General features: G+C 41.0%; 1 protein-coding gene across 5 annotated transcripts in view; it reads right to left on the reverse strand.

The window, feature by feature from the left end:
* Positions 1-227: 227 nt before the first annotated feature.
* Positions 228-26643, reverse strand: part of MFAP3L (microfibril associated protein 3 like) — a 38040-nt gene continuing 11624 nt past the window's right edge. The window contains exons 1-3 of one of the 5 annotated variants that reach the window (XM_025462853.3): positions 18431-18617; positions 17359-17783; positions 228-5962 (exon numbers count right to left, since the gene is read on the reverse strand). In XM_025462853.3, the coding sequence (XP_025318638.1) occupies positions 5031-5962; positions 17359-17653 (1227 nt within the window). In that variant the 5' untranslated portion in view covers positions 17654-17783; positions 18431-18617 and the 3' untranslated portion in view covers positions 228-5030. The other 4 variants (XM_025462854.3, XM_025462856.3, XM_025462855.3 and 1 more) reach the window with 4 other exon arrangements.

The raw sequence follows: 26643 nt of genomic DNA on the forward strand, positions 1-26643 counted from the left end.
ATATAGATAAAAATACATTGCTATAAGGTGTGTTAGGATGAAGTTAAGGTTACTGAATTTCGATAGATATTGTAGTTTTATATACAAATTATTTCTTTTTTCCTTTTCTCCCAAGATATGTCGTGGATGCAAAAGGTAGGGAAAAGAATCAGTGACAGGTGTCCTACCATTGGAAGGAGTAAATCAGGCCACAGTTATGTGCCCTTTAGGAGGGACAGGACACATAATCCACACACCTGCGCAAATCCTTTATTAAAGCAACAATCAAAATACAGGATGGAGCACGTGGTTTTCTGTTTTGCTACTGTAACATCAACTTAAAAGTCATTTGTATATATCTTTAACGTATTTTTAAAAAGTGAACAATTGTAGTTCACAAAATAAACAATTTGACATTTCTGCCCGGATAACGTTTTTCATCTTATTTTCCAATTTTAACAAAGGACATTCAAAACTAGAGAGATAGCAAGCCAAACATAAGTGCAAGCAAGCATCTTCTTTGACCCTAACTCACTGTAAGCAGCTCTATGGTGTCCGACAGATACATTAGAAGGCTTCTGTTACTGGTTAAATAAACTGATTTTATGCCAGAATATTCTTAGAACTATTTGTTTTCTATTTTTACATTCTTTAAGAGCTTCACTTCTGATTGTGGTATTCTAAGGATTAGCCCCCTTAAAAATGGTATCTCTAAAAAAATCTCAAAGATCATTATCACCCTCAGATGATACTTTCTTGTATAACAGACACACACTCAGTCCTTTGGAAAACATATTAAGCAATTCTGTTTTGATTTCCCCCCACACCATTGATTTGTTTAATCCAAACCTGATTAATCACTGTAGAAACTCTAAAAAAAAGTCATTAGGAAAATGACCTTTGTTATCTGCTGAGAGATTTTTAAATGAATAGGTGAATGTAAAAATGACTAGTGTCTTGAAGATATCAGGTGCTCAAAATATGTGTGCGAATATACAATGAGGTTTGGTAGGTTTAAAGAGTACCATAAATGAGTTTAAAAAGCAGGGGTAGAAACAGGGATTACAATTTTAAGGGAATGCCAAAAGGATCTGTGAAGAAGGGTACAGAATAGTAATGGAACTGCACTGAGTACAAAATAGAGTATCTGAAAGATAAGTTAAACGCTCCATTTTCTTTCCACCTAAAACACTGAGAGGAAATCCCCTGTTTGCAGAACCATGGGGGGCTGCCATTAAAAGACGTTTAGCACTGATCCAACACTGTATTTCAATCTGTGAATAAAAGGTGTCTGATTTGCCTTTCTAAAACTGTGTCTCCAGTGGCCGGGATGAGTGTTTCTATAATAGCTAAGCTGATCTGTTTTGGCTGCACTACACGGAAAGGGTGCCTGCTCACAACATGCAAATACTCTTTGTGCCTTACATTTTCTTCATGTGCTGAAGAGCGGAGCAGGTCCTAGATCACCAATAAATAATCTAAGCATTAGACTTGAAACATATCATCAGTCTGTTAAATAATTTACATAGCCATAGCTCAATTCAGCCATAGCTCTTTTCATCAAACTGCTTTCTGATCTCACCTTTGCCCTTCAAAGGGACACTTAACATAGACTTCTGCAGTTAAAAATGAACCAAACAATAAAAAAGATGAAGGAAGGAGATTCCAGAATCCGTTGTGTGGGATATCAGGCCTTTTCACCTTACTTTTGAAAAGAGGAATGCTCATAAGCATCTGAGACAAATCATTCCAGATATAATGGCACAATAATGCTTGGAACGGGTGAGAACATTCAGATATTTTTAAAGCAAATTCTATCCATTATAGGTCATGTTTGGTTCCTAGAGATTTTAGTCAAGTATTAGTATTTCTTTTTGCAAAGTATGATATACAAAAAGATGATAACAGTAGATGTGCCCTAAAGATATGAAAATATAATATATAAAACAAAACCATTATAAATTACATAGATTTTCAGTATAAAATTTTTTTTCCATTTAGAATAAATACCGTCCAAGTTTACAGGTCATCTAAGTGAATTGAATATGCACACATATCTGAATCATTTTCAGAATTTCAAGAAAAAAAAGTTGCTGTAGATATGACTCAGAAACCAGAAACTGATATTGAGAATGACTACATAAGACCCACAGGACATGGCTTGGGATTTAGTGTTAAGCTTTTAAACTGCCCAAAGGAGCCTGATGTGCATTCGTGCACACAAGCACACACACATACAGCCATACTTTTATGAATTTCTATGAAGCTGAAGAGTTTATTTTGAAAAATCAGCTGAAAGTCACGAGGTCTTCTGCATTTTATATTCTAGAAGGAGAGCCTTTCTTATTTCATAAAGAAGCTGTAAGATTGATAGGAAGAGCGCAGAATTTCTGGAAGGAGAAATCTCCATTGTAAGCTGACCTCCTTTTAGGTTGGCTATTATTATATCAAGAGCTTTTTGATGCCTTAGAGGGGAAAAGTTTGGAAAACCTATATAATAATCTCCCCAGTCTTAAGAAGCTAAAACCAATCTGGAACATTCTTTGGTCACACATTTCTGCTCCTGCTTCGTAAAAAAATCTGACTTTACATTTTTTAAATCCCTAATCAATGTCTAGATGGAACTGATGCCTTCTTCTGTAATTTCCATGCAGAAATATGCACATGGGTTTGGGTGGAATGAGAATTGAACAGAACGGGGAAAAGTTCGCACAATATCGTAAAATGAGCTTAAATCTCTGTTATTGTTTTGGGCATATAGATCCATACTAGGAATTTGCTGATCTCCATAGTGAGTGGAAAATGTTTATATTCTGAGAAGTGGAGATAAAACTCTTCTGCAACCTGAATACCTAAAATCCTTGTCCAGAGAGCCCAGATAGAAGTCATGGTTTCTCCTGACTGCCATACTACTACTTGCTTTATGTAACCACCTGAGACACTTCTAACTAGATGCCAGCAGTTCATTCTGGCCAAGTGATGTCTGACCAAACTCCATGTCTTGTTAGATTGCCTCTCACACTAGTTATCTATGAATAAAGAGGCCTATCACGCCACCCTTAAAGGCAAACCCACTGCTTTCAGGCTGCAGAGCCAGATATATTTGTGGTAAAATTTGGACAGCAAAAGCAACCAATCTCCTGTATCCATTTTTGCTTCCAATGTTGTCTCTTGCAGTGGGGCCATCTTGGGAGATTATAAACTTTCCATAAAGCAGTAAATGTCTGAGTTGGTGGGATCTTGTGACTCTTCAAGTACAACCCCCATATCATGCAGATGAAAAAGATGTAACCTCCAATGTCCTGACCCCAACACCTGATATAGCCACGACCCTTACAACCACTTTAAGTTTACTCCCCCCTGCTTCTAAGTGAAAATGAAATACCACTAATTCTCACCATTAGATTAAATTTCAATTATAGAAGTGGTCTTAATAATGTTTTGGGAAAGAAGATCCACAACTTGCTTAAAATGCTAGGATTATTTGAAATTGATCCTCTTTGAATAAGTAATGCAGCATAAGAAAATGTGAGCTGAATCCAGAGAGAAAAGTGAAAATCTGTTAAGTAACTGGACAGAGAGAAAGCATGATGATATCAGTTTGGCTCTGTGAGAGAGTCAGACTCTTTAGATGGTGCTCAGAGTCCATCTAGTCTGTCTCCTCTGACAAATAAGGAAACCGACACCCAGACCTGCCCAAAGCCAGGCCTTGGTCATTGGCACAGTTGGGTAACATGTTGGGCTTTGCATAGACTGACTTCTGTCTTCTTTCCAAAACATCATTCAGCCTCACATCTAACTGCTTTCCTGTGAGGCTAAAAGATGATTCCACAATCTGGCATGAAACTTGATGACACAGTTCCCTATGCCATTTTTCTAACCCCTCGGTCTCCCCTTCAAGACCAATGGTTAGCTTTGTAGTTCACAACAGTGGACCTGGTTATACGGCTTCACAGATCTTTATTTTGCTGACCCAAATCCAGTGTTTGAATCACCCAATGGCATATGGCTCTGCAAAGCCCTTCTGGGAAGCCAATATTCTACAACCTACAGGGATTCATCAAATGCCTCTGTCTTCAGAAGCAATACATTTTCCACATAAAGAATCAGTTTGTTTGTAGGATGATGTTACTTAAACATAAAAAGAGCGGTTTTCATGGGTAATATCGGTATATTCAACCTTTTACAGTCTCCCTCCATACTTCAGTTGGGCTCATCAAAAGCCTCTCAGAATTGGACAGGTAAACACATTTTTATTTGGCTATTAAAGTGCTATTTCTGGGCAAAGGTTTTCTCAGTTTCACAATAGCAGCTTCATTGGAAACAAACAAAAAAAAGTGATGTATGAACATAAGCCTGAGAAGTGACAAAAATAACGAGCCTAGTAAGTACTCTGGAACGTTACAACTGACTTGTGGATATGAGCCCCAGTACTGGTGACTGATACCAAAGCCTCTGAGGTACACATTCTAGGGGGAAATAAGGACAAAGTGGGTATAAGGACTAAACCGAAGAGCAATTAGTATTAACATAACAACAACTACTACATTATAAAGGAACAGTGACAGGAATAAAAACTGAGAAGAAAGTGCAACAAACCCATGTACGTGCATTTGCTATTGTAGCAGACCTATAGTTGTTGTTGTTGTTGTTTTTTTTTCTTTCTTTTTTTTTTTTTTTGCAATGCAGTGTGCATTGGACAGGGAGGGCTCTTGAGCTCAGAATATCTTACGGTAATATTCTCTTTGCCGAAAGGGCATCACCCATTAAGATGTTTGGCAGAGAAGAGCCTCTAAAATTCGTATCACGTGGACAGACACCTTCTGCCCAGTATTATCAGTTCTGCACTCTGATGTTTCTCACATCCTTTCCTAGGGAAATTCCAGGCTTATAATAAACTGCACTCAGGTGTTTCCCCTTTGAAAATGGCATCACTCCTACCTAAGGGATCAGAGTCTCCTGGTAAGGCTTAGCGGCAAGTGCGAACTACATCTGCACTACAAGGAGCAGCCCCTGATTTTCGTGATATGCATAGCTTTTCATAGTTGATATTAGACATGGCTTTCATAAATAATGCAGGTGTTTCTGTCATGTGCCACTGCTGGCTCTGGAGTTTCCAGGTGAGCTGGTGGCAGAACTCTATCTAGTACCTCAACAGGTGTTGGCTCTTCAGATGTTAGCTCTGTGGATGTTATATCTGTAGAAGGTTCTGCAGTTTCTGGGGAATGTTCAGCAGACGGTTCTGTCTCCTCTTCATCTTTGACCTCAAATTGTACAGCTTCCTGGTCACCCATGTGATCTTTTTTGGACTGTGGGTGAACAGACACCTTGATGGCAATTTGCTGGGGCTGCTCATGCAGTGATGAGGCATCCGAGTCTGCAGTGGGTGAGTCACTTCTTTTCAGGGAGTTTGGGATCGTGTAAACCTCATCCCTGTCGGAAGCCTCCTGGCCTTCTGGAGTATGCCGCACAAAATTCTGCCCCTGCTCCTCAAGTCCAACTACTTCCATGATTTCCTCCATGATAGTCCTACAGTTCATGATGAGTGGAGGCAGAGGCACACTCCTGGCAAGCTCTTCAATATAGCGGGCAAACTCCATGGTTTTGAACTGGGTGACTTTGGCAAGCTCTAGAGTTTTGGCTGAGGTGATGATGGGGATCCGCTTGGCAATCTCAAATGCCTTCTGCAGCTTTTCTGCACCTTCTGTCCTAAAGAATTCATTGATGGCTTTCTCAGTCTTCTTCAGGTGGCTGCTCATCATGCACAGGCGGGTGATATTGAGGATCATGACAACGGTGAAGGCCACAAGGCAGACGACCATGTAGTAGACGCCCATGTCTCCAGAGGTAAAGATGACTCTCAGGGTCACCGTGTTGTTCACAGTGCCATGGACGTTAGAAGCAACACATGTATATTTACCTCGGTCTGAAAAAGACACCTTGGTGATGTTCAGGAGGCCACTGTCGTGCATCTGCCATTTTCCTGTTGGAAGGAAGAGTGGAGAATTCAACCAAGAACATACAGCTCCCATCAAAGTGTCTACAAAATCTCACGTTACTAAAAACATCTATTACTGCTACTACTACCACCAAGGATAATGACAATGAATATTTACTGTGTGCCAGACAGTGACACATACTAACTTATTTGATCGTCACAACAACTCTGCAAGGTAGGTACTGATATCAGCTCTGTTTTACAGGATGAAGAAACTAAGGCACAGTTGGATTAGACCACCTTCCCAAGGTCACTAGTTTGGAAGTAGTAGAGCAAAAAGATGAACTCAAGCTAAAAAGGCTACACTCTTAAAGCCATAAACCATACTACATAATTCTGCAGCCTTGTGAAAAATAGGAAAAATAAACTATCTGGAAAATATTGTGTTCTTATTAAAGAATTACATAAACATAGTGTCTGGTTTTCTAACCTGCCTGGGAGCATGACTCTGTTGAATACATGTTCACTGGGGAGATTAATGCTTCTCAGAATAGAAAGTATTTCAGGATCAATGTAAAATCTGGAGTAAGGCAGTTAAATTATAATTGTTTACCTGGGTTTCTCCTATCTGAGGTTGGAGTTATCTCTGTATAACCTCAGTTAATTAAAACATTAGATGTCATTAATTTTGAGAACTTATAATGAACTGTTTATAGTACTTAAAAGTTACAAGCTAACAATGTGAACATTAAGAGGCTGGGTATGAATTACCATCAATTTGCTTTAGCCTTGCAAATAAATTATAGACCCATCAAGTTGAAAGGAAGCTTCACATAATAGAGAATGCTTGTTGATAAGTGCAATTCTTATTTCCCTCCCTGGCCTGGAAAGGATCTAGTGTTGCTCTGGCAATGAGGTTGTAAATCAGGAGAAGCTCTTTAGTTGGGATTGATTCTTAGTCTGTCTGTATACTCACAGGTCAGAAGACCCCTGGGAAACATGGTAAAACATTTGGCTTCCAGGTCTTGTGTCTGAGCCTTTCTGAAATCCTACTACCACCCTACATTGTCCTACAGGGAAAGAAGGGGTCCAGATCAGGCCTCTTGGGAGTTCTGAGGAGCAGGCAGGCAGATATCTCTCCATAAAAGCACTCCAGTTCCCTAAGCCAACTACCGAACCTTCCTAAGAGATGGGGCAATGTAACATTTAGTTTTCCTTTTAAGTATCTATTATTGACTTGTATTTTTTTCTTGTTTCTTCCCCTTCTGGCAGTGACTTTTCATTCTATTTAAAGTCTGATATTTCCCCAAAGCAACAAGCAATGTGTCTCCTCCCCACTTTTTTTTTTTTTTAAACTTGTGAGCACCTAAATGACTACTATCTCAAGGAACTATGGAATGAGGCAACAAAAGGCCTTCTTTTTTTCCAGCATCTTCTGCTCCAAGGAACCTTCTTAAGAAAGCTACATGAAGTAATGAGGTATCTTCCAAGGACCTACAGTTCCTCCTACTTGCTAGCCACGCTGGATCTGGCAGGATGCCTCTTGTAGATGCCATCCTATTACTTTGCTTTCTCAAAGAACATCTGTGAAGAGTGGTTCCTGGTGTCCCAGAGTAACCCTTTTCTAACAAGTCAGCCAGTGTATTCTCCCTAGGAGTAGAAAACACTGGTTTGGAAAATCCAGTGAATTTTCAGTTTCTTGTGAATGTTTCTTAACAGACAAACCTAAGTACCCAGTCTGTGACATCTCTTGTTCAGATTGCGCAGGGGCAAGCCTTCTACCCCTTTTGTTCCCTGAACATGGATTTAGATATTTCAGCTGCAGATCAATCCAAGTATGGAAATAATCTGAGGCAAGGGAAATTATCCATTCATTTTCTTAAAATTTACATGTTTCATAAAAGTGGACACCAATAGGCACAGGAAAAAAATCTAGTTGATTGGAAGATTATGGAAATGGAAGGTATCTGGTTCCAAAGACTTACAGACTATACTTGTAGTAGTTTCTCAAATTTACCTTTCTTCTTTTGTTGGAAAATAAAATAGGTAGGGACACCTGGTGGCTCAGGCAGTTAAGTGTCTGCCTTTGGCTCAGGTTGTGATCCTGGCGTTCCAGGATCAAGTCTCACATGGGGGAAATCCCTGCTCAGCGGGGAGTCTGCGGCTCCCTCTGCTCTTCACCCTGCTTGTGCTCTGTCTCTCTCAAATAAAGAAAATCTTAAAAAGAAAATATAATAGAGAATAGGATGGGAGAGGATGAGGTATGGGGAATAATTAGGGTCAAATTGTCACCTCCTAACAACCCATGGCCACCCTGTTAAGGAGGAATTACCTCCAAAGTAGTCTTAACCTGGGTATAGGAGGAGAAAAGCAGAAAAGAACAGCAAACTATTAAGGCAGGCATCCGATGGTACTACAAACAGCTTTTTCCTCATACTGAATAATTTCAGTGATACTTGTATTTTAATTGTTATGGGTCACAAAGCAAGTCTTTGGTAGCCAATACACACACACACACACATACTAAGACTCTGTATAATTTCCTCTCAATCTCAGTTTGACTTTTGATTAGTGAAAAATAAAGATTTCTGCATGTTCTATTACCATTTGCAGCCCTGAAAATAAGGAAGATGGCACAAATTGCACTGGGAGGGTCCTCCCACATCTTTGGGCCCAGTCTCACAAAGAATCTCCATATGTAACCCAGCAGCTGGGATCATCTTGAGAAAATTTTCTATGCTGCACATTGCCATTCACCTCAGGCTATAAATCCTTGCCTAGAGACTCATTCTGGAAGGGTCCTTTGACTTTAACTTTAGTTAAAGAAACAAATATAACCCACAATGCCTGTCACTGGAAGCCATCAGTGCTATACATATAGTGGGTATACAGGGCCATGTTAGTTGAGTGGGAATGTCAAAGTTATGTGTTGAATTTTCATTAAGCTGCATCACTTCAGCACAAATAAAACCCTAAAATGTCAGCAGCTGATGCCAAGTCAGTTCTACATGCAATGACTTTGGAGGAAAGAAAGAGGCGGATGTTTAACCATGACTTTCTGAATATATTACCAAAGATGACGTGTAAAATGTTTCTCCAACGCCCCTGATGGTGATTCGTTCATTCATATCCTGTGTCTTGCTCAGAGCATAGCTCTCCCCTGGGAAACCCCTTCCCCCACTTCCTCTGGTCCCACTGTGGTCCTGGTGACCCTCACCCGAAGGCTTCATGCTAAAGTACTGCCACACGCGGTAGAAGGGCTGCTAGAGTCTACGCTACTGGAGACCAGAGTTTGCTCAGGAATCTGTCACAGTCTCCCCAAGAAACTCCAGGCACGTGAAAAATCTCCCATGTGTGAACAGAAGTAGTGTGGTGACAATCTCTCCTTTGCAAAGAAAAAGCTAACAGATGTTATTTCGTAGCTGTGCTGCTGTGTATATTATGCTGCACACACACAAAAAAACTTGACATTTTTAGAAGGGCAGTGATCTTTTTAAATTTTGTTCACGCATTTAGTCAACAAATATTATTGAGCAAATTGCATTTGCACCAAGTTCCACTCTAGACTATGCAAATACAAAGGTGAGTAAGACAAGATCCCCAACTGAGAAAACCATCCAGCCCAGACTGCTACAAACAACTGTGGATCACTTGGCAAGTGTGCTGGCCCAGGGCAGTGGGGTGGAGCACCAGCTTCTTAGAGAGGCGTGGGGTACTAGGCCAGGATGAGGGCAGGCTGGGTGGTGCAGGCAGGAAGGGGATGCCGGGAGTGTATGAGCAAAAGAGGGAAGCTGTGCTGCTCCAGCTGACAAACCATGTATAACACCAAGAAGGGCTAGGGTAGAAACGGGGCTGAAGGAATGCAGGGCCAGAATGTTCAAGAGCTTCATATTTATCCTGTGGGAGAACGATAAACTCTCATCCTGCAGGACTACTTTTCCCTTGACAAGCTGGCCTTGTTTCATTTCTTAGAGCTGCCACAGGGCCTTGCCACATGTTTCCTCAGCCTGGAAAGCTCTCCTCCCTCCCCACTCCAAGCCCTTACCTCACACATTCTTAGTCCAGTTTAGACCCCACCTCACATCTCATCGTATTCCCTGAGAAAGCCTTCTCCTCCCTCTGATTAAACCAGTGAAGACAATCAGAAAGACCAGAAGCAGATGCCAGTAGGCATGGGAATTTTAAAAATAAGGAAGACATTTCAAAGCAGGGAAAGAAAAAGAAAATAAAGTTACACTCCTATCTTATATGATAGGTAAAAATAAATTCCAAGTATTCTGAAGATCTAAGTGTAAATTAAAAGTATAAAACTAATAGAGGATATAAAAGCATTTTTATAAACTGTGGATAGGAGGGCCTTTTTAAGCATTTCAAGAATCCCAGAAACTATAAAGGAAAACTGATGGAATTCAAAGAGATTAGTTTTAAAAAACATAATTTTTTACACTTTTCAGAGTGCCAGAAAAAGCGGGAAGGCACCGATTAGACATGACGTTGCTGAGAGAATGGAGAAAGGATGCTCACACACTGCAGGTGGGAGTGGGCCTGGTAAAACCTTTGGGAGGTTGATATGGAGGCATCTGTCAAAATTCAAACTGAATGTAATCTGTGACCCACTTTTAGATTTCTTGATATTCTTCAAATCAGATAAGCCAAAATTGCCTGGAAAAATATTAATGAATGTAAGAAAATCAACAATGAATGTAACAAAAAAAATTCTCCTTTTCATGATAGTTTTTCTTCCAGGGATATAGTTCCAGAGCTTTCCTCTCCTGTCAACATTCTTGGGAGAAGCCGTAACCTCAGGCCCAAGACAGAAGGGTGGGTGACCTGGTACCATGGTGCTCACTGGGGGGTACACACACACACACACAGGGGGAAGTCACTCCAGAAAGCACAATGTCTGGTCAGTAGGACGGTGTCAGTTAGGTAGATCATCCAGTAATGAAAGAAGCAGATCAACGGCATCACATGGCTATAGTCAACCTGCAGGATTACTGTGGCTCAGAGTCTAGCCACTGAATGGCACCAGATCAGAGCTATAGCTCATGCAAACAACTTCTAACCAAATTATTGCTGTGGAGAAATGAGCAGCATTGATACCTCCTGGGCCTAAAGGACCATAAAACAAGTGAGAGCACAACTTAAAAGATACTGTAATTACAGCTTCCTTCAAACATCATGTCCACTACAACCCTAAATTTCTCCAGCTTTTCCTGAAGATCATGGAGCATTTGACATTAACAATTAATGCCCAAATACTAAGTTCTTAGAATTTCCCCTCAATTACTTATTAGGCGATAAGGATTTCTTTTTCTTTGGAGATATCTTTCTGTGAATGTGCAAACAAGCTGATATATGGCTTGTCTATCTCTCCAATTAGTAGTATGAAAAGATTAAAAGTCTGTTCACAATCCCATTTAGATACGTAGGTTCTTGAGCCTTACATACCCATGCCTTTTAGGAGGAGGGTTCAACTGGCCAAAATAAGTAGGCTACTTTCTTGAAACCAAGTTTAAACATTTTTATGCGGTAAGAGTTCCAATTAGAGTTTATGCAAACATAAATGGGAGGATGAGGTTCACTTGAAGGAGTATCACATTGAATTGACATTCTTTTAAATAGGAAAAAAATGCCCGTGTGTGTAGGTGTCTATAAACATGGCACTCCTTTTCCAATATGTGAAATATAGACCACTGAAGAGAAAGGATCCATGCCTTTTTTACAAAACATAATTGAAAACAAATTTAGCACTGCATAGCTGCACCTGTTCCAGGGCTTCTGCAGTAGATGACAGCTCCTTAAAGCTACTGCAAAGACTCTGGTCATAACATTGCAGGCTGCAAGTGCTCTTGTGCCCTCCCTTACCCCCCGCCAGCCTTCTGCCCCAGTCCTCCCAAGAGACCTCTTCAGAGTGTACTAGGGCAGCTCTAATAAGCTATTTCCTACATCATGTGGAGCAAAGGTAGCCTGGGATAATACGGGCTTAGCTCAGCTTTTGGTGCAGGAAGGTGGGGGTGGAGGGCTATGCTGTTCAGAGCCTCCAGTTACACTCTCCTTAACGGTATAAATAATATCCGAAAAGAAGCTACTGTCTTTTCATTTCCTGGCAAAGGAAACATCTGACCCTCTAGCTAATTTGATCAGATGATCCTAATTTTTAAAAAAGTGCCAAGCATGTAATTCCACAGAGGCTAGCAATGGTCTTTTCTGAGAATAGCTACAGGTGGTTTTCCAAGACAAGAGCACCCTACGCTGGGTTCATATAAATAACTTCCATCTGGGGAATCTCAGCTGTCATCTTTATCTGAGATGGATCTGGAAGGGTCTTTTCACAGCTAAGACTAGAGCACTCTGAACTCATATCCCAAATGGAGCACACCTCATTAAAGAAAAACAATCAATGGTGGGTAGTTATCAGCTTGGCTCTTGATATGGCTCAGTGAACCAAAATAAATTAAATTAAACCACGTTTATGGGGAAATACAGAAGGTTCAAACAACTGACCTGAAGATCTACTTTAGAATGATTCTTTGGTTAGCTGAAGAATGCTTCTTTGAGTTAGATCAGGGTTTCCCAACTTTGACACCCCTGACATTTTATGCAGAATAATTCTTTGTAGGGGGTCTATCCTGTGCATTATAGGGTGCTTAGCAGCATTTCTTCCTTCTGCCCACCAGATGCCAGTAGCACAATTCCCCCCTGCCTTTCCCTCCTCCCCTAAGTTATGACAACTGAAAAATATCTCCAGACTTAGCCAAATGGCCTCTGGTGGAAAACAGACCGACCCACTGAGATCTACTGAGTTACACAAATATAAAGTTTATCTTGTGTATGCTAGCTATGCTTAGTAATTGCCACATATAGTGCCTTTTCAGAGATAGAAGCATATTGGATATCAGTTGCCCTTTGTACCCAAGAGCAATGTTGGGGCAGGGGCAAACCTCTGATGCAGGAGAGGCTTCCAAACCTGCTGTCAGAGCAGGAACAACATGGTCTTGAAATTTCAAATAAATTTTAAGGGATATAAAAGCTCTTATATCAATTAAAAGCTTTTAAGGTTGAGAAACTGAGCTAGAGAATAAGAAATTACCCTGAAACTTACTTCCTGTCTTTTCAAAACACACTGGATTCTGACATAGGGATTTAAGCACTTGGAATCTGTGACTGTGATGACACAGGACAGTATTACCAGTAACAGTAACAGCAGCTGCCATTTATGGACAGCTTGGTATGTTCCAGGTAACTATCCAAAACATCTCATACACAGTGGTTTATTCAAGACTCTCAGTCCCACATGCTAGCGAAAAAGGATTGTCTCTATTTTACAGACATGAAAACTGTGGCTCAGGGAAGTTGACGCACTTACGCAAAGAAAAGACTCTTGTGTGGTTCTTCTGAATGCCCCACAATGCTGATCTTAGAGGCAAAGGATAATTTACATTGAATGTGGGAACTGACCTTCTCATGCAGGCAGTAAGTGGAGAGGTCATAAGCTATGGTCTGAGAACTGGGCTGGCACAGTGTGTTGTCCCTTGCAGAAGTACTTAATAAGCATTTCATCGTCTATTCAAAAAATTTGAAAACTGGAGGTAAAAACAATGCAGTGATGTGAAGAAAATGCAAAATTTACAACCATGAACCCCACGAAGCTTCAGTAGCAGTTGTGATAATTGTGAACTTCGTGCGGTCCAGTTTACTCTGTGCGTGTTTACTTTGAAAGACCATTCATAATCATTTTTGGTGAAAAAATGCTGCAACAGTATGGAGAACAAACCCACAGAAAAGTCCCAAATCTAAACTTGAAGAATTGCAAATGTAATTGCTCACAAGACAGACATGTTTACCAAGGCCTGTGCCAGTTGACTTTCTTGAAATTCTTGTTATTTATCATCTGATAAAGGTGCTAATGTGCATTTGAATGGCTTAAAGTCAGAGCAAGAAGGCATGGCAAAAATACACTGGCTAATTCATACCTGAAATAACTGGTACTTTTTTCAGAATACTTTCTGACAACTATATATTTCTACTCACCTCTCGCAAAAGAAATATTGAAAACAATGCAGTTTGTGGCCATTTGTGGTTATGCATGTTACTCGAATTCTGAGTTATTTCTGTAATGTGGTTGATGGACCACCCCAAACACATCCTTTGGTGAACTACCCCCCTCCCTGCCAAAAAAAAAACCCTCCTCCAGAAATAGATTATGCGTTAGCCTCTCCTGATCCTGTGGACTTGAAGTAACAAGCACCAGGGAAGCAAAGCAAAGCAAAGCAGCTGCTGCTCCTGTCCGAGACAGGAAATAGCCCCATTCTTTCTAGGACTGCCAGTACTGGAATGAATAATAGCGATCTCACTTTTTCAGCATAAGCAAGCAATGAAATTGTTCCTTTCCATGTTAATCACACAGTAAACAGTATTGTGCTCCTGGAGAAAGTGAACAGACGATTCTGATAAGGTGTGTGTGTCTGTATGTGCCATGTATACACACGGCAGTACACAACCTAACACTGTGACTGGGATGTGGGTGGTCATCATGCATTTTCCATCCAGGAAGGCTTCTCTCATTTGCTTAGTCTGGGTTAGATGCTCTTCAACATTCTTCACCTAGAAGACCTAAAGGATGAGCAGATGCTGATCTGACTACAGAGGGAGGGTAAACACTAACTGGGCCACACTGGTTGTACAATATACTCTCTATTCACCTGGTCCCTCATCTGTATATATGACGACTAGTAATATCTACCCATCATGCTTATGGTAAGAATTAGAAATAATATCTGCAACTTGGTCCGGGGGCTTAATCAATGGTAGGCATTGTGAATGAAAATTACATTGATGTTGTTAGTTTGGTTGTAACAGTAGCCTTCTGTATCTAGGTAATGTTTCTGGGGTATTAGCACCATTTCTCACACTGTATTCAATTACCTCTTTGCTGAGTTATAAATGAAACATGGCTCCATTTAAACTTCTAGGCTGTCAACCTAAAAACTGAAAGTTTTGTCTATGGTTTTAATATGGGCATTTTTTTTCCCATCAGAAAGGAAGAGTTAAAGACTTATGCGTCCTCTAATAGGCCATGTGAGAACTAAAATTCTATTTCATGACCAGGAGTCTCATTTCTGCTACTTCTTATGTCTTGCTAGGTTGTTAGGCACAGTGTTTTGTGTATTACCCTGTGTTATGTATGTTCTGAGATTACTATTATTATGCATCATAACACAAAAGCTGAGATAGAACATCAAGTACCAGTATCATGAGTTCTTTTTAAAAATTTGCAGTGCATCTTCCTTATGAGATTTAAAAACAGCTAACTGACTTAGCAAGACTGCTGGCAGCACACATGATGAAAGCGCTGGGTTCTGATGGAGCAGTTGTCTGCGCCAAAGGCTCTCAGTGGCCACTCCTGGTTCCAGAGTCCTGGGATAGGCTGCTACGTTAGGGCCACCCAAGCACCCGCAGAACAAAAGGAAATTGAGCCATGGGGCTTCCATCTAGTCCAGCCTCCAAGGACACAGACAGAGATGGCAAGGTGCAGGCTGTACTTGCCAGACTGAGTTAACAGTTATAAGGACCATTTCAAAGGAGGCGATGCGTGATCTCTTTGAAGCAAAAAGGTGGGACTTCAGGACTGCACTTAAAATGTTGTGCCTGACATGCAGGCCCCTGCTCCGTGTGGCTCCCACAGTCCTCCTCCTCTCAAGAATTCTAGTTCAGTGCCCCAGCCCCAGCTCCTCCATATTGGGCATGACCTGGGCTTCACTGTCTGTGTGAAAGGTAGGTTCAGGTCTGGAGTCCATGCTCCCCTGACTTCAGGTACCTTGTTATTCCTTGCAGTGGCCCAGGCTACAGAAAGATCTGATGAAGCACAGGCACTTGAGAGTCTATGTTACCATGGTTACCGCCCCCTTCACAAGTGTGATATCACTTCCTTTAGACTTGTAGTCTGGGAGGAAGGAATGGGAGGAATGGAAACCAACTGTGGGCTAGGGGTGGTAGTGGCCCCATCTTACTGCCAGTAGTGAAGGTTCTAGTCACTGCCACTTAACAGTAGGACCTCGGAGAAAACGTGGGTAAGAGAGGGATCTGGATGATGTTGTCTCTAAGTCCCTTCCAATTAAACATTCTATGGCCCCGTACTCGTACTTGGTCGGGAAAGAGTTCCACTCTCCTAGGTTAAACTGACAGGCACACATAGGATACGTAATTTACAGTATTTTCATTGAAGGGAAGAGGCTTTGTCATATTGCACAACCTTGAATGGTTAACCAAAAATAATGTAATAAGAGCACTACAAGGAACCCCACATCCCAGGCAGCTGGACTGCCAGCGGCCTTAACTATGAGGAACACAGCTGTGAGCCAGAAGCATGTAATTGCAAGAAAACTCCACTTGCTCAGCTCTTGGACAAGACATAAGGCATTAGCCTCTACTCTTTTTCAGGGTTAAAAAAGATGAAATGAGGGAAAGAGGCTAAAAATGTAGGTTTTCTAGGAGTAGAAAGTCTCTGGGGTTTATTCATTGGTCGAAGGGCTGTGGGACAGGAAGTAGGATCTGAATGAAAAGTGACAGAACCTCACAAGCTGCTACTTTAGAACAACAGTCTTTCTACTCCCCCACCCCCAGCTCCTTAACTTCGCACAGTAAATGCTTCAGAAAGCACTGTAACTCCTTTAGGTCAGTTAGGTTTAGGCTTGGCTTTTAAGACGAGTACCTCTCACATCAGAAAAAAGAAATGTGTTGATTCACAATGACCAACCAATCTTCTCTCTGGTTGGAGACTTCCCTGAAGCGAGCTTGGGGCTTGGGTAGGTGATTCACATTTTTTGGCCAGAAATGCACTCATTAAAAACCAAACATTCCCCTACTGCCACATGTTATTTTTGCTATTGAATCTTCCCTCCCTCTTGGCCTCAGCTGTAACAGGACAATCTAGAAACTTCAGCCAGGTCTTCAGGAGCACATGGAACAATGTCTAGCCGGTGGCTGACAACCTTGCAGAGAGACTTCCTTTAAGAAGTGTGGTCCTTAAATCCATGGTCAATGAATTAAGCTGACATTTAACCATAAACAACTGCTAGATTGTTTCCTGGAGCCAGCTCCATGAAACAAAATAAAACTCCCTTATAAACGGAACGTATACTAATGGAAGATCCATTTTATATTCATCCCTGTAACATTTTGTATGCATTATATTACAAAATTTCAAGAGGCCTTTTAAGAGACTTTTATGTTTGCCCTTTGTCTTCTGAGTCGAAGAGTGAAAACTATGAATTAATTATTGCTTTGGATCCTTAAGGATATATATTTTTCTCTTGCCTTAGAAAAGACGACAGAATGAGATCTTCAAATGACTTGCATAAAAACAACTAACATTCTCAGCACGGGTTCCAGAGTATGGGTTTCTATTTTATGACATTTGACACAACTTAAAAGCCTACCTCCTCCTCTCTCCTTCTCCTCATCTTCTTTCAGCAGCTTGCCAACGGAATTATACCACTTGAATTGTGGATCGGGGATGCCATAAACACTACAATTAATCAAGGCACTGTTCCCTTCCTTGACTATGATATGGTCGGTTCTGGCAATGATTACGGGCACAGAGCCCAAGACCACGTCACTGCCATTTAAAGTGCTATTAGTCACAGTCTTAGCAGTGGCTAGAGTGGATACTAGGACTACAAAGGGCACAGTAGGTAGAAAGCACACAGGCAGATGGTTCTTCAATCGATCCATCTTCTTTGCTTGCTCTATAAGGCAACAGAGATGGTTTGCCAATGAAATCTTCTATCGGACAACACGCTTTCAGAGCAGACCATGGGACAAACCTGTCCTGGATCCATAGAGTTGGTTCTTGATTAAGAACCTGTTAAAAAAAACAAACAAAACCCACACACATAAATATTAGCACTTATTACTTTAACAGTATTGTTTATAAAACGTTAGAAACCCAGCTAAAATACACACCTTCATAAGTTTTAAACACACAAATCAGAAGATGTTCTGAATGTTAAATTATATTTTTCGCAGAAATCGTAACAATATAATTTTATCATTTTTGCTACTGAAACATAGAGCTCTCTTAGTAGGAACAAATCTATATTTTGGAAGGCAGCTATGCTCATCACTATACCACCAACACCCAAATCTATATTTTGTATGTGAAATTTGTATCACATGACTTCAGAGAGTTCCAAAACCAATTCAGGCTTCTTTCAGTTAGCATTATAAGGTCTCCTTCTATCCCATCACCTGTTGCTATTGCAGATGACCTGTTGACCTGGATCCTTCCTAACCTCTTTCCTTCCAGTTTACTTCAGTGGTCATGGCTTGGGTGCCACCAGCATTTGGAAGGGCTCCACCAACATCAGTCTGGCATTCTCCTTGCTCCCTTTATGGCTTCTAGATATGCCTTCCCTGCTTTGAAGCAACTGCCCATGCTCCTTTGAGCTTTGTACCATCTAGCTCTCTCTGTTCCCCGTAACTGTTATCTACCAACTTGGGATCACTTACGGAATTCTCTTGTTTCCGTCTCCATCTGACTCCCGGAGGCAGGGGGACATCAGTGTGAATGGGGTGACATTATGGTGGCTGTGCCTCTTATATCCAAAGATCTAACTGTCACCTACATCTCTATCCTCCATTTCATCCACCAATCACGCAGCCACACCCTGGACCTCTCATCTCTCGGAATTCTAAATTCCCAAGTTCCATGTAATTCTGAAGTTCTACCATCTTTAACTGCACCCCACCATTCTTCGAGATCTCTTACTCTGCTCTCGCTGGACTTTCTAGGCCTTCTATTTCCCTCAGTCTCTATCTCTACCTCCCCCTCTCTGCCACCCGACCTGCACGCTCCACTTCTGTCTCAGTCTAGACCCAGTCATGTAGACCACAACGCCCTTCTCTTTCTGCCACAACTACTCTCCAGTATACACCTGTGATCAAGCTGATCACTTGTCATCCTGGCTCTTGTGCCCAGAAGGCTGAGCACCTACTGGAGAGAACCCTACAACTATATCTAAAGGAACCATCTCCAACCCCAGCCAGGCCCTCGGTGACATATGGCAATCTGTGTATCCATGCTGAGTCAGTTCAGCATCCTCCTTTCCCCAAGATCCTTAAGCTTTTGAATCAAGCACCTTAGCCCAGTGGCATCCTTATCTTTCTCAAAAGATAGCTTTCTCATCCGAGGGCAGGCTGCCATGAATTCGCGCTTTCCCACCTTTTGGTAAGAATCCCCTGCATCTCATCCTAACTCTCTCCCCCACCCCACCACTCCCTCCTCAGAAGACTACATTCTGTATTTTGCCTGCTCTTCACAGATACAGTTCTTGCTCAAGCCACCGGTCCCTCAGAGTTGCCAAGTTTTCAGTCTTTCTCTTGCCAGATCTCTGGCAACAGCTGCTGCTCTTAACTTGTGAGAAAAGTTCTTCCGTGGCTTCCACACTCTGCTCCTCCTAACTGCTCTCATCATTCTTCACTGGTTCCTCTTCTTCTTCCCAGTCCTTAAGAGGTACTTGACCCCTAGAGTTTCATCATTGGGCCTTTTCTCTTTTTACCCTCAGCTCTTACCAAAGTGCCACTCCCATGCCTTTATTTACCACCTACAGCCTAATGACTCTCAAATCCATGTCCTCGGTCCTCTTTCCTGAATTGCTGACTGGTATTACGCACTGTCCAACTGTCCACCAAACCACTTTAGCAGGATGCTTTGCAAGTACCTCAGAATTAATATTCCCAAGCCAAACTCATCTGCTAACTGTGCTACATTTCCTGCATCCCTTATTTCAGTTCAGGACACCACCATTAACTCAGGTATGCACAGATATAATCCTCAATTCCACTATGACCCTCGTCCCCTCAGAACTATAGGTTGCTGATTCCACCTCTTAAATGTTGCTTGGATTGTTCCAGCCCTTGTGTCCTCTGACTGAACCTCAGTTTACCCTCCTTACTTTTCCTTACCAGGAATGGTGTGGTAGCCTCCTGTATAATCTGCCTGCCTTCAATTTTACCCCAGTTCCCAATCCAATCCCTATAACCATTCTGCAATACAAATTCTATGATGCCGTTTCTGTATTTAGCAACCTTCAGTGTTTCTGCACTATCTACATAATAGAATCTGAATTCCTTACTCATTACTTTATATTAATTTTTTTAAATAATTACTGAACATCAACTACTAGGCAGACATTATTGTAGGGCCTAGAGACAGAAGAGTGGACAAGACAGATCTTCCTTGTTATGTGGATATTACATTGTCATGGAGGAAAACAGACAATAAATACCATGTAAATAAGAATTTCAGCTAGTGACACATGTACTCAAGTGGTGAGTTAGGCAATCAGGGAGGACTTCCCTGAGGAGGTGGGAACTTCACTAAGGAGGTGGCCCCTAAGCTGGAGTCTCTTTGGGAATCAGCCACATCTAGATCTGAGAGAAGAGCATTCCAAGAAGAATTACAAAAGCAAATGGAGCACTGTAAGATGGGTCACAGGAGTACACAGGTCCAGATCACCTAGGACTTTGGATTCCACCTAATGTTCACTGGAAAATTTTAAACAAAGGGGTGATGGGATATGATTTCTTTTTTAAAACCAACTTTATTGCAGTATAAGTTACAAACAATAAAATGTGCCTATTTTAGGTATACATTTTAGTGGGTATTGACAATTTATATATTATGTAACTACCACAATAAACAAAATATGGAATGTTTCCATCATCACCAAAAGTTGCCTTGGGCCCCATTTTTACACTGATCCACTCCAGTATTTTTTTTTGTGTGTAGATATACGGCGTGAGGTAAGGATTGAGACTCCTTTTTCCCCCATATGGATAATCCAGTTGTTTCAGTACCAGTGGATTACCTTGCCTTTTTGTCAAAAGCAATTGAGTTTACTTCTGAACTCTATTCTGTTGCACTTATGTTTATGTCTATCCTGTGCCAGGACCACACTAACCATTCTGTCTGCCTCATTCATCTTGGCACCTGCAGTGTGTGAAGTTGGCCCTGACAATAAGTTACTGAACAAACGATTCTCTCTCCAAAGGCAGAAATAATTATTCCAGTTCTGTAGACAATGAAACTGAAGAGGTAAATAAATTAGAGGTGATATATTAGCTTCAGACCATATACTTTTTCAGTGGAAAGGACAAAGAGTTTTCTTGGTGCTGCAGGCTTCCATTACTCCCCCGTGGACTTGAGCGCCTTCCTGCCCCAGGAAGGCCAACACATTTTTCCACCAGCAGGAATCGTGGTCTAAGGGAGATAGCATAGGCTGCAACAGCATGACACATACCCTGTTATGACTTTGTAAATGTTTTCTTTACTTGGCTAACTTGTGGTTTCCTTTTAATAGGGAAGTTGTAAAACTGACCTATTCAATACAGAATGGTTGTTTAAGAGCATGGCCTCGAGTTGTAGGTGGACTGGGCCAGGATCTGGGATCTGACCACCCTTACTGGCTGTGTGTTTTTGGCCAAGAACTCAGGAAGTACAAGATAATTATAAGGATTCATGATCAAATGTACATAAAGCACTTCTATAACGTTCAGCTTGAAAACAAGAATTATCAACTATGTATAAGGCATCCTTTGCTGAAATCAGGCCTCTCAAATTGATTTTTACCAAAGCATTCAAAAGACATACCTTGTTTTTGTTTTTACTTAAGACAATATTAACTGCCTTCCCGCCACCAGAAGTAATCACAAGGGATTTTCAGTACTGGGTCCTTTCTCGGGGACTCGAGTTTGAAAACACACAAGGCCCCTTTGGGCAGAGACACTGCACTGAGCATCCTCAGGACAGAATCTGGAGTCACTCTTCTCTGACTCCCTGATGTCTACACCAGAGGAGATGCCTGACTAAATAGTTTGGGGAGAATGACAGTCGAGACAAAATTCAAGGTAGGTTCTAATACATATATGTAGTAAATATAACTTTTTTTTTTTCACAACTAGGAAGAATGCAATCAATGGAAGATCAAACTGAGTTTTAAAATGCAGAACTCTAGAACTGTTTTCAAACAAAGGCTGTTGGTTTTCAACTTTAAAACACCTTGTGCTAGCAAGACTAAAGAGAATGGAACACTGCTGTTCTATTGTAATAATGTCAGTAGGTACCTTGCACTAGAAACACAGCAACTGTTACAGAACTTTAACTAGTTCCCTTAGAGACTTTCACAGGTACAGAGGCAGAGATTTTGATTCTAATGCAGGCATTTCAGTTAGCAAATTCTTTCCTCCCTCCTCCATCATACTCCCATCCTTTCACATTTTGAAAAGTTATCAAAGTACAGAAATCATAATGTGTAATTTGTAGGTTGTTTGTATCAATGCATTTTTACTCAAAAACTCTCTGTGAACATTTTAAAAAATATTATTTATTTATTTATTCATGAGAGACACAGAAGGAGAGAGGCAGAGACTTAGGCAGAGGAAGAAGCAGGCTCCATGCAGGGAGCCTGATGTGGGACTTGATCCTGGAACTCCAGGATCACGCCCTGGCCCGAAGGCAGTTGCTCAACCGCTGACCCACTCGGATCCCTGAACATTTCTTTTTGAAAATAAAGCATTTAATTAATCAACACTAATGAATTACAAGTTTTTAGTAGGAATTCACCAAATCTCATACCATGCTCTTTCAGTTTTTTTTTTTTTTTTTTTTTTTTTTTTAAGTACTGATTATGTGCTGGCCACACTGCTAAGGGTCTGGGACAGGTTGGGGTGTGTGAGAAGGCTACAGAGCTCAATAAGCCACAGGCTATGTCCACTTATAATGTACTAGGGAGAGAGATACAGCTAATTTCAGTATGTGTTCTCTAGGTGCAATGAGCTTCAGGGTGGGTATGTAGAAGAAGCACTGGCTGGTCTGCTGACACTTGGAGGAGATGTTTATTGACTGCCTATCCCACATCCAATCCCAATTCTACCTTCCCCTTCCTACAGCCCCAAAGCTCACAGCTCACAGCCAGCCCGATCCTTGTAATCTCCCAGTGCACCTGTAGCTTGTACCAAACTTGTGACACTCCTCTCTGGCATATGATTTTGCTTTTTTTTTTTTTTTCTTAGCTTTGTGTTGAGGAAACTTCTCAATTACAAGGAGAGCTCCTTGATGGCAGAAATTCTGGCATATAGTTCTGTAGAGTTTCCTTAATAGTGAGTACCCAAAGTCATGCTTACGCACTGGCTGTACGAAGCCTCACTTACGTGGGATCCAGTGGCAACTACAGTAAATTCACAGTGTATTGCCAGAAAAACATAGAGGCATCATGTCATTTTGGGTACTGGGGAAATATTCTACAAATGTACTTTGCGAAGCTTGTTGGATATGACAGACAGCACTGTGAAAAGTTCAGTTAATAACATTGTAACATTGTGAAAGACATTTTAGCTACCAAAGACTAAACCAGGAGTACCATAATCCAGCAGTTTAAAAGGCAGTCCTTCAAAATACAAGAACAAAGGCCATAGATTCCAAAACCAGGGTTTAACAAAAGCTACAATGGACAAATTGTTAAGCTTCATGTGTTTGCTCATGGCCCTTGGGAAAACTTTCATAGAGTATTTTCTATAAATAAAAGAGAAAATATTTAGCAGACACCAAACGTCCTTTCTTTACCCAGCTTCTTCCCTATTTCCCAATGATTGTACTTTATCTTAAAAACAAGTAGTAAGAAGCTTTGTTGGATCTTACTTTATTTTTGTTTCTTCACCCATAATAAAACATGACTATTGACCGTGTATTTTGGGATTTGGGAGGAAAGGGCCCCTTGTTTAAGGGTGTTTTGAACTAAATGAATATACATTGTTGTTTTTTCTTGGCACAGCTCAAGCTGGCATTTCCCCATCAACTATGATGAGTAATTTTATAGTTATATAACTAGATTTTGTCACAACATCTACTGAGAGTCACCACTATTTTCATTTGTGCATAAATGATGCCACAGACACAAGGGCTGCCTTTTAGTTTAGAACATATTCTTGGATAGCTTTCTCTTCATGCAGCAAGGAGAAAAAAAATCCCAACTTCATGGGAAATGACAAGAGACACTAAAATACTCATTACATCATAAACACTACCTTTTTAAAACTGGGAGGCAACTGAGGCCATTTTAAGTTATGGTCCCATTTTGGACTCCCATGACTTCTTTTAAGATCAACATACATTGGGTTTTTAGGTAGGTAAGGTAGTGTCTGAATATCCCCCAAGAACGTGTAGAACGAGAATATTCCAGAATCAAGTAATTTAAGTGCTAAGTATAATAAGTATAATCTCAATGTCCAATCATATTGCAGAAAGATCCATACTGTCTTTGTTTCTTCCTTATAAATACTCCAGAATCTATCCATGTAGAGATTCTTGATGCTTCTAGTAACACAAAGATAATTCCTCACTTGGATGGCAAATGTGATCATCACATCAAAGAAGGACAGAATACTGTTTTTAGGTCACTTTTAGAAGCACACAGATAGGTCAGTTCAACCCGAATCAATACATAGTAAACAGAGAAATGTTTCTGGCCACACTGCCAGGGGTGAGGAGTAGGACACAGTCCTTAACCACGTCACCCACAAACCTAGTAGGAGGAGTGAGAAAAGCAAAGCAACAACTGAAGACAATGTGACAACTGACCCATCAGAAAAAGGTCAAAGATCCACTAGGGGTACAGGAGAGGACACCCAAGTGGTCTTGAAGGGTTGAGAAGAAACTTCTATAAGAAGTGGCCCTTTAGTTATAAAGGATTTTACCAAATAGAGCAAGGGACTGGAACTGACCCAAAAGGAGGAAGAGCATATTTAAGAAAATGCTGATTGGAGGGAACCAGGCACAGTTAGCTGTGTATGATTAGGCACCACTTTGAAGTATGTAGAAGGAAGGAGGAGGAGGAAGGCAGGAAAGGTAGGCTGGTCCCAATAGTGAAGGGAATGGTACATCATACCAAGGATGGCGTGCACTCACAGGTTTTGGAAGGTGGAAGTGACATGGCCAGTTCTGTGTGCAGAACGATGACCTTTCTCAGAGTGTGAGGCTGATGATGTAGAGGCAGCTAGAAGCTTCCTACAATATCCAAGAAGGAAAGAACAGGGGCATGAACTAAAAGCAACAGGGAAGCAAAGATGTGGGCAGGTCCAACTGAGGTACAGGAATTAGAACGTACAGGATTTAATGAGTGCCTGACTCTATAACTGGTAGAAGTAAGTCCAGACTTCTGCAGCAGCAGGGCCTAAGGACAAATGCTGGCACTGTGCGTGGAATACATATGAACACATGAGCCAGGAATTTCAACCAACAACTCCCTGGGGCTGCACTGCCCAGCTGCTGCTACACTTGGATGAAGGCCTGTCTGCTGCCCATGGGGCTGAGCAGAGCCCATGGTGGCTCCTGCCTGTTCCACTCACCTCTCCTGGCTTCATTCTTTCCTTGCTCTGAAAGTCCTGGCTGATGGAAGGTTTGTGAGGACGAGCAGCAGCAGAGACACTTAAATTTATGAACTGTCACAAACTGAGAGCTATATGGGAGCATATCATGGGAAGAAGTAGGGCTGTCTTATGAAAGTAGTCAGCCCCTAGAAGGAAAAAGAGACTAAGAGCCCTCATGGCATTCTTGGCACACCCTTTGTCTATTAACTGCATGGTATTGGGATAATTTATAGCTACTTAATGGGTAGAACAAAATATATACCCTGACTTGTTGAACTGCTGTGAATAGCCACCAGATGAGCTCTTTAAGCTCCCCAAACAATTTAGAAGGAGCCAGAACAAAAGGTCTCAATCTTACTTCAACTGCAGTAATGTTAAGGCCTCTACAAAATTTTATGCTTTGTTATTTTTTCGACAAATGGATCTGTTTCAAATCACTGTTTATAAAGCCTGAAAATGAACTCAGGCCCAGAGATGCCATCTTTGTAATACTGTAGTTTTGGTGGTGCACAATATTAAGAAACTATGCTTGGATCTTCATCACAATTTTCCCACATGGAATGTTTTTCTGATTAAAAGTAAGACTGATATAAATAAATAAAATCTTTAAAAAATAAATAAAGCTCTCAAATATAATGTGTAAAAAAGGAGGAAGAGAAAAAGAATTATAGTAAAGGTTTTCCTCTACAATTATCATTAGGCAAGATAAAAACAGGTTTATTATACATATTTGTTCACATAACTAGAATATTAGAGAAGATGAGCAATTACCCAGTACCACACAATTTAGTGGCTTAGAACCAGGATGAAAAGCTTACACCCAGATTGGGCTTGAATTACATTACAACCTTTAGGTTCCATAAGGGAACTTGTGAGTTGTCCCAGTAGCTGAAACATACACTGAGGGATCTTCTTATCATAGATACACCTTTTGGAAGAGTTTACTGATTCTTCGGTGTGTATTCAGCTTCTTCAAATTCTCATTTTAAATGAATAGGCTAAAATAGTTTTAGGCCCAATTAATGCAAATCCTTAACTGATGAGAGAGATATTTCCTCCAGAATCTGATAGTCCAGGAAACAAAGCAAACCTGGAAAATGAATACAAATAGGATAGATGCACTGGTGGATGGTGCCTTTATGTTACCAATTCAATACCCAAAACACATTACAATGCAGATTGAAAGGGTTAAGGTGCTGTCTTGGCATTTTTCTTGAATCTCTGACATCATCATTTATTGGATTCTCTACACCTGTAAAACCTAAAGCTGGTTCAGAAGCACCTCTGTTTATGCCTTT

Source organism: Canis lupus, chromosome 25, assembly GCF_003254725.2.
Source record: "Canis lupus dingo isolate Sandy chromosome 25, ASM325472v2, whole genome shotgun sequence".
NCBI lineage: Eukaryota > Metazoa > Chordata > Mammalia > Carnivora > Canidae > Canis > Canis lupus.